At 43.7% G+C, this 8,115-nt stretch overlaps 1 protein-coding gene across 1 annotated transcript in view; it reads right to left on the reverse strand.

The window, feature by feature from the left end:
* Positions 1–739, reverse strand: part of B3gnt6 (UDP-GlcNAc:betaGal beta-1,3-N-acetylglucosaminyltransferase 6) — a 2,464-nt gene extending 1,725 nt beyond the window's left edge. The window contains exon 1 of the mRNA XM_048788017.1: positions 1–739. This exon is cut by the window's left edge and continues 1,725 nt beyond it. Within this exon, the coding sequence (XP_048643974.1) occupies positions 1–475 (475 nt within the window). The 5' untranslated portion in view covers positions 476–739.
* Between the last annotated feature and the right edge of the window lie 7,376 nt (positions 740–8,115).

An 8,115-nucleotide genomic window follows, 5' to 3' on the forward strand; every position in this document is an offset into this window, starting at 1 on the left:
GGGTCCCCAGCAGGAAGAGGCGGCGCACTTGCTGCCCTCTGTACCTGCGTTCCTGTCCCCACGTGCGACGGATGAGCTCACGCCTCTCGTAGTTCGCGGGCGACGACTTCACCGCCAGGAGCAGGAAGACGCCGTGGCGGCCCGCGCACTTGGCTGGCGCGTCCCAGAGGAGTGGGAAGTGGCGGCAGTGGCGGTACCGCAGAAAGTCTTGGATCCTTGCCGGTAGCTGCTCGAAGTCTTCCGTGCGGTTCGCGGAGGCATTGGCCACGCACGGGAGCCCCTGGTGGAGCTGGAGCGCAGCGGGCTGTTCCGCAGCATAGGGAGTGTCGCTAGCGTCCGTGGGGCCCTCCCCCTTCTGTTCCTGCTGGGACCTCGGGGCTTGGAGGAGCCAGAGGCGAAGTGCCAAGAAACTCATGCCCACCAGAAGGCAGGCCAGAGTCTTGGGATTCATGGACCTTCGGCAGGGAAAAGCCATCTGTGGGGATACCAAGTCAGAGATGAGGGGGGCGGGATTTCGACATCATGGGGATGCCACCCTTGTGCTATTGTGTTTCTCCCAGCACAGTGCCCCAGCCCTTTCTTTTTCCTTTTGGTACTGGGAATTGAACCCAGGGACGCTTTACACCTGAGTTACATTCCTGGTCCTTTAAAATTTTTTACATTTATTTTTGGTTTTTATTCTGAAAACAGGGTCTCACTAAATTGCTGAGGCTGGCCTTGAACTTGGGATCCTCTGCTTTGGCGTCCTGGGTTGCTAGGATTACAGGCATGCGGAACCTTTTTTTTAATGCTGCTGCTAAGACATAAAAAGAAACCAAAATTCAATATTACACTGAGGTATCTCAGGTCACTTACAGTCCAGAACTTTCTTCTGACCTGCACCTCTGTGTATCTCATTGCCTGGGCTCACCCAGCAGACTCATCATGTCCAAAGTCAATCTCCATCTTGCTGTGAATCTGTATCCTCAGTCAGTGGTACCAGTGTTCACCCAGCTGCTTCAATCAGAAGTCCTGACTCTCTCCTCTGCTCTAGCTTACATCCACTTCCCACATCCTGTTGATTGTGCATCCTACACCTCTCTCATGTTTGTTCCCTCCTCCCCATCCCTGTCTTGCCTGGATCTTTTAATCTATTCCCACGTTGGGGCCAATCAAAAAAGTATGAGGCCACAGCACTGAAGTAGACAGAATTCTGGCTTCCCAACTTAGAACTGTATCATCTGAACAAGGCAGTTCAGATCTCTGGGTCTGAGTGTTCTCATCTAGCAGTAAATTCCCACCCTGGGGGGTTGTTGTGAGCATTAAATGAGCATTAATGACCATTGGTATTTATACCAATATCCAATATGACCTTTTGTCAGCCCCCAGTCTCACCTGTTTCTGTTTCTACTTAGGGTATTACTTGCTGTCCCCTACATGCAAGTCAGGGTCTGTCCTGCATGTAGCCTGCCCAGTGTGCCTCAGGTGAGGACTTCCTAAAGACCTCACAGGACAAATCCCATTTTTAATTATGTCCTGTTAAACTTTGACATTGAGTTCTGCCATGCATGGGGCATTGCCATTTCCTTTTTTTCTTCTTCACTAGAGCACTGCAATTTTACGTAATTGTGGAATCCATTACATATTTGTACATGCACACAGTATAACAATTTGGCCAATTTTGTTCTCCAGTACCTCCCCTTTCCCTCTCCTTCTCTCCCCAACACTCCCTTCTTAAAAATAACACTCCTCTGTTTCAGGTTTAACTCTCCTGACTTTCCCCCTTCATCTTTGACCACGTCTCACTTCCCTTTGCTCTCAGTTCCCTATCTAGTGACTTTCAGTAGTAGGAGGTCTCTGTCTTAGATCAGCTTTTCACCTTTGTTCAGTATGATCTACTTCACCATGTTGTTCAAGCCAAAAACATCAATGGACTCCCACCTTTCCTTCATTTCTGCACTAAGCTCAGTCACTTCTAACTTGTATTTCATCAACCTATGTCTTTCCATTCCCCCTTTCAACAGGCCAATGCACCCCGGCATCTCCTGCTGTGATGACATAGCTTCCTGCATGATCTCTCCTCCCACTTTCTCCCTTCATCCTAACCCTCCTCTGCTGCAGATGAGAGGTCTCTGAACTGTGCAGATGTTCATGCCATTCCTTATATCTTTTCCCCATCTTCCCTGGGTGCCATCTGCCCTGACCATCAGCCAAGTTGCAGCCTCCAGCTGCCGAGCCTCTTCCTACTCTGAAGCTTTTTCTTGCTGTTCGCCTACCTGGACTGACCACCTGGCGCTCTTGCCTACTCAACGTCTTCTCATTCTCTGGTCCAAGACAAGTGGGAGAACCTCATAGATATGTCAGAGATCTAACTGCCCAGCCAGAAATGCTAGCTATAGGTATCATTCTTCACCCGGTCCTGCTTCAGTGTTTGGTGCACCGAGGGAAGAGGAGTGAAGAGATGAGCTATGTCTGTTACCATCATAGGTACTCAGTGCAGAGTCCTGTGCCTGGCACTTTTGGGGCAGTTTATGAATAAAAGAATAAAAAAATGAGTGAAAATAGAATTTGGAGTGTGAATAACTGGGCTTGTGTCCCAGCTCCTTTCAGTTTCCTCATCTGAAAAATTAAGAAAGCAAATACTCTTAATGAAATACGAATTTGGTGGGACCAAGAGCGCCTTACAAATACTAGTTAAAGATAATTATTGGGGCTGGGATTGTAGCTCATTGGTAGAGCACTTGTCTAGCACATGTGAGGCACTGGGTTCGATCCTCAGTACCACATAAAAATAAAATAAAGGTATTGTGTTCATTTACAACTAAAAATATTTAGAATGTTCCCTTGTCTTCCCCAGCCAACACCAAATCATTTCTAGAAAGACATAACCTCACCTCAGCCTTAATACAACACTGAATCTTATTTTACGACATGTGCATTTACTTTAATAAACCTGACCCAGGAAACTGAATCACAGCCAACTTTTGATATGAGAGGAAAAGGTGAGGAGCCAGGTCCCGTTCCTGCAGGCAGCAGTCGCTTGCTCAGCTCTGTTTTTGGACGCTATGCTGCAGGTTTAGACTTGCTGGGAAGCATTGGGCGCCCTCTCTATGGTTCTTTTTGCTGGACTTCTCTTTTCCCAAAGCACTCTCCAGGTGCCCTGGAGGCCCACAATTTAATCTTGGCTGGCCCTGCTCCTTTGTCTCTCAGGACTCAGCTCCAGTACCACCTCATGGTAAGTCCAGGGCAACAGATCCTATCTCCTTGTAGGTGCCATGGCTTCGGAGTTCGCAAAGTTGTTGAAAGAGGACAGATCTGCCATTTATTTGACCCCTTTGAGCATCAGGTTTCTTACTGTGGGATCTCAGGCAGGTTATTCATCTCAGTGTCTCAGGATTATGAGTTAATTTGTGCAGATCCATGCATGATATGAAATAAGCACCACAGCCATGTAAGCAGTTGGCTAACACACGAGTGCTTGTGGGTTGAGCCGATCATTTTTATATGAGACTGTCCCGCAGTCTCACACAGTGTGGCGTAAAGCTCCTTTGTAGTGTTCCAACTGCAGGTATTTCTTCACTTTTACTGTTTTATGCTTTTTTTGTGCTATTCACTCTGCCTAGAATTCCTCTCTTCTTTTTCCAGGAACTATTTTGGTTATTCCTGCCACTGATTTGAAGCCATTATGGCTGAAGCAAATTCCTGTGCCACCCACTGGCCCCCTACCACTCTGGGGAATTCATGGGGCAGTATGTGGGAGGCAGAGAAATCTTGTGAAGTCCTAACCACTGGGTTCTGCTACACTGGACCCATGCAGTGCTGAGTCCTGGTTCCTTTCTCCTTGAGCTCCCTCTGGTTCTTGCTTGGTGCTGTAAGGTAAAGAGAGTGGGGAGAAGGAAAATGTACCTCCTTCCCAATAGGAAAAAACCCAGGTCCCCATCTTACCTTGCATGTCTGAGAGAGAAGACAGGAGCCCTCCCCAAACTGGAGCGGATCCTTTGCCTAACATTCTAGGTTCCACCTCCAGGACGGTGGCTTAGTTCAGTATCCTTGCATTTGACCAATCCACGCCATCCTTCTTCCTCCTCCTCCTCAGGGGTAGGGCATCCACATGCTTCCTTAGCCAATGTGACTGCCTACTTGCTCTTTAAGATTAATCTCAGATTTAAATCTTTTTCTAGGAGACTTTTTTAAAAAATATTTTTTTAGTTTTAGTTGGATACAATACCTTTATTTATTTTTATGTGGTGCTGAGGATTGAACCCAGGGCCTCGCATGTGCTAGGCAAGCACTCTACCACTGAGCCACAACCTCAGCACCATCTAGGAGACTCTTCTTGACCTCTCCACCTAGCAATTGCTGAGTGTTCTCCAAGTAATATATATGACTGTACTGAACTGTTCTAATGATGTGCTGCATCAATCAGTTATCCCTGCTTGATTGAGAGCTATTCTGGCTGGGTGTAGCACCTATTCTGTTAATATAGGATGTGCTTTGAAATCTTTGTTGAATGGATTGCATGAAAAATGTTCAATATTTTTTTTTGTTGTTGTACCAGGATTTGAACCCAGGGGTATTTAACCACTGATCCACATTCTCAGCCCCCCCCCCTCCAATTTTAAATTACATTTTATTTAGAGTCAGGGTCTTGCTAAGTTGCTTTAAGGCCTTGCTAAGTTGTTGAGGCTGGCTTTGAACTCACAATCCTCCTGCCTCAACCTCCCAAGCTGCTGAGATTACAGGAGTGAGCCTCTGAGCTGACTATAGGAGCACTTTTTAAACACATTTAATGACTTTTGTGTATAGTGGTTTTGTGTGTGTGGGTACAAACCCAGGGCCTTGCACATGCTAAGCATGCTCTCTATCACTGAGCTACACCCATAGCTCCTGAGTAGTCTGAATTTGACAAGTAGTCAAGGGTTCATCCCTGACTTCTGTGAGTGGTTGGGACACAGGGATGAATCACTCAGTCCTGATCCTCAAAAGGCTTACCATGTCTTGGGAGATGAAAGCCAGATACAAAATGATTATAAAATCATGTAACATGCACAAAACACAGAAGGGGAAATGGAGAAAGGGAGCCTGAAGGGTCCAGGAAAGACTTCACATTAGATCTGTACTATATCAGGTATCTATTGCTCTGAACAAGGCATCCTACAAATTTAATGGCTTTGCCACTCACTGTTCGTTATTTCTCTAGATTCTTTGAGTTCATGGGAGATTCTTGTGTTGGACCCACCTAGACTTGCTCATATGGCTATTCCTATTCAAGTAGTGATGAGCCCTGGGCTAGCTCAGCTGACTGGCCTCACCCCTGTGCTCTCTCTTCCTAGGTTGCTTCCTGGAATAGTGGTCTCAGGGTTCCAAGGTGGTGAGCCCTGGGCTCCAGGTCTTGCACGAGGGCACTCATAACATATTTTGTTGGTCAAAGTATCACAAGATCACACCAACTTCAAGGGGTAGGGAGGAATTCAAAAAATTCACAGGTGTATTTGTCACTTGGGATATGAAGGTAGTAAGGAGTTTCCCCAGCATACTAGGAGAGGTGTAAAAGGGTGAGGACTAAACAAGATACTCTATTCTGGGAAATATTCAAGGTTTAGAGTGGACAAAGGGGTAAACATTGGGAGTAAAGGTGTAGATAGGTTAAGAAGGGTCTAAAATGACATCCCCAGAGTTTTACCTTGATGTTTTGAAAAATTTCTGAAGTCCATTTCAGGAGTCCATTGTAGCAGCCCACACTATAGGCAGGGTTGATATAATGCTCTTTTAAGCCCTGCATACCATCTCCTTTTCAGTTATCCCCTTCACAAAGCCCAGATTGCTTTGTAAATCCACTTCTATGTTCTGTCAGGCAAGGTTCCTGGTTCTCCTCTTGTCGGCACCCATCTGTTGATCCAGGCAAGCTACCCCTCCCTGACACACAAAGGAAGGACTAGGTGGAGAATCAACCATATGGTCAGCAGTGACTGAAACTACCCATATTCCAGTAGGCTTGGCTAGGAAAGCTAATATTTGAAAAGCTGTGGTTTAGCAAAGTGACGAGTTGCAAGAACTTCTAATTTGTTTTACATCTTGTAGATGGAACTTGGGTCATTGTTAAAGAGGAAACCATAGACACATGTGGCTTAAGCAGGATGATTTTTCTCTTCCTGATATCCCCACCTTCATACTAAAGCTGGAAGGATCAGTTGTTTACTCTAGAGCTCCTACAGTTGAGGATGCTGTATATTTATACCTCGTGAAGTTTTAATTGTAAAATTGTTAGCTTTTAGCCTTGTAACTTACTCAGGCTTGACGTAGAAAGGTACTGCAGCATAGTGTCAGGAGTCTAATGGCAAAAAAGACCCAGCATAATTGCTGAATGTCCTTCTCATGAAACAGATCATTGCTGGCCTATACTGCTCCCTTAACCAAATTAGCAAAAGGTGTGTTTCTGGGGTGCCACCTACCACAGCATGCATCTTGACAAGCTGAGTCCCCACCAATCCTTCTCCTCAAATTGGTGCCTCTGTGCAGTGTAGAAGTATAGTCCCCCAGGTACAGTCCTGCCTCTTATAAATTTATTGATAGTTTAAATATAAACCAGGGACAAAACATAACCAGAGTCTTATTTGAAACAGTATCATTTAATACTTTCACCTACAATAAGTAATGAGTGCTGAAATACAGCCTAGATTATAGATTAGATAAAAATACATTATTCTACTCTCTTCTAGAAAAATGATTATGGCATTGGCAAATCAAATGGAAAAAAGAGAATGAGCAGATCTGGGATTACCTGGAAATGGTTAGTTCCTTATAAAGGTTCAATACAATCTATATGTTTATTAAATAATAGCTAGTAGAGCAAATGTTTATTACAAATATGAAATAGGAAACATTAATTTGAATGGGTTATCTGTTGGTCATACTGATAAGTTAGAAATATTAAAAGTATGGAAATGCTTGATTGTAAAGAGCCCAATTGATACATTAAACAGAAATTGCTAATAGTTTCTAGCTCTTAAAATAAGCTTGATTATTCATTTGTATGCACAAGTTAGCTCTAGAAAGAAGAGCCACAAAGAAACCAACTGTGGAAAGAACCTTGAACTTGTCCTTTTAGAAAGTTAAAAAAAAAAAAAAAGGATATATGACTGTAGCAGCTTTTTTGGCCTTGACAACTACCATGTGGCACATTTTATATGATATGAAAAAAAAAGGGTCAATAGATCTTAAATTTCTGGAAGTCAACTCAAAAACTGAATGCAACTAGCATGTTTGGATTTTACAGTATAAAATAAAATTACCTTTATTTTTTATTTCCATCTTTTTTGTGATACTGGGGATTAAACCCAGGGGCACTCTACCCCTGAGCCACATCTCCAGCCATTTTTTATTTTTATTTTGAAGCAGAAAGTTGTTGAGGCTGGCCTTAAACTTGTGATCCTCCTGTCTCAGCCTCCCGAGTTGCTGGGATTACAGGCATGTGCCACCACACCTGGTTTAGATTCCCTTTATAAAGCAAATAAAATCATGAACTTTGCTTTTAGTAATTTTTTCCTCTGAGGTTTAGATACTTTGCGGCAGGCTATAGCCAATCTAGTAAAACTGATGTGAAATAATGATTTTATAGTGTAAATATTAAACATAAGACTTTGATTACATTTAACACAGAGGGAGTAGAGTTGAAAATGCACAAAATATTTTCATTCTGACAAGTACACACTAGAGAAATGCAGTCAGGTGGTACTGCTGTGCCTCCATATTCCACACTGCTCATTTGCTGATGGTCCAGGGCAGGGGAGACACACTCCCAGAGCCAGAGCCCAAGAAAATGCTGTTTCTGACTTTCTTTCTGTTTAAATAACACTTATTTATGTAAGTGCCATTCTTGCCTTACAGGCCACACTATCATAGACTGGATTTGGTCCTTGGGCTGCAGTTTGCCAACTCCTGGTCTGCACCCTTTTATAACATAATACATTTTTATAATTTTCTTTTAGGTGCAGGTGATCTCACAATCAATATTGATATCTCTCAATGAAATATATTTGTATGCTTAAAAGATTTCTCTAATAAATGTGCTCTGCAGTAACCTTAGAATTAATTCTGTAAACTTAATTTAAAAGTGATGATTTGCAGATGTGACAA

Source organism: Marmota marmota, unplaced genomic scaffold (genome assembly GCF_001458135.2).
Source record: "Marmota marmota marmota unplaced genomic scaffold, marMar, whole genome shotgun sequence".
Lineage (NCBI taxonomy): Eukaryota > Metazoa > Chordata > Mammalia > Rodentia > Sciuridae > Marmota > Marmota marmota.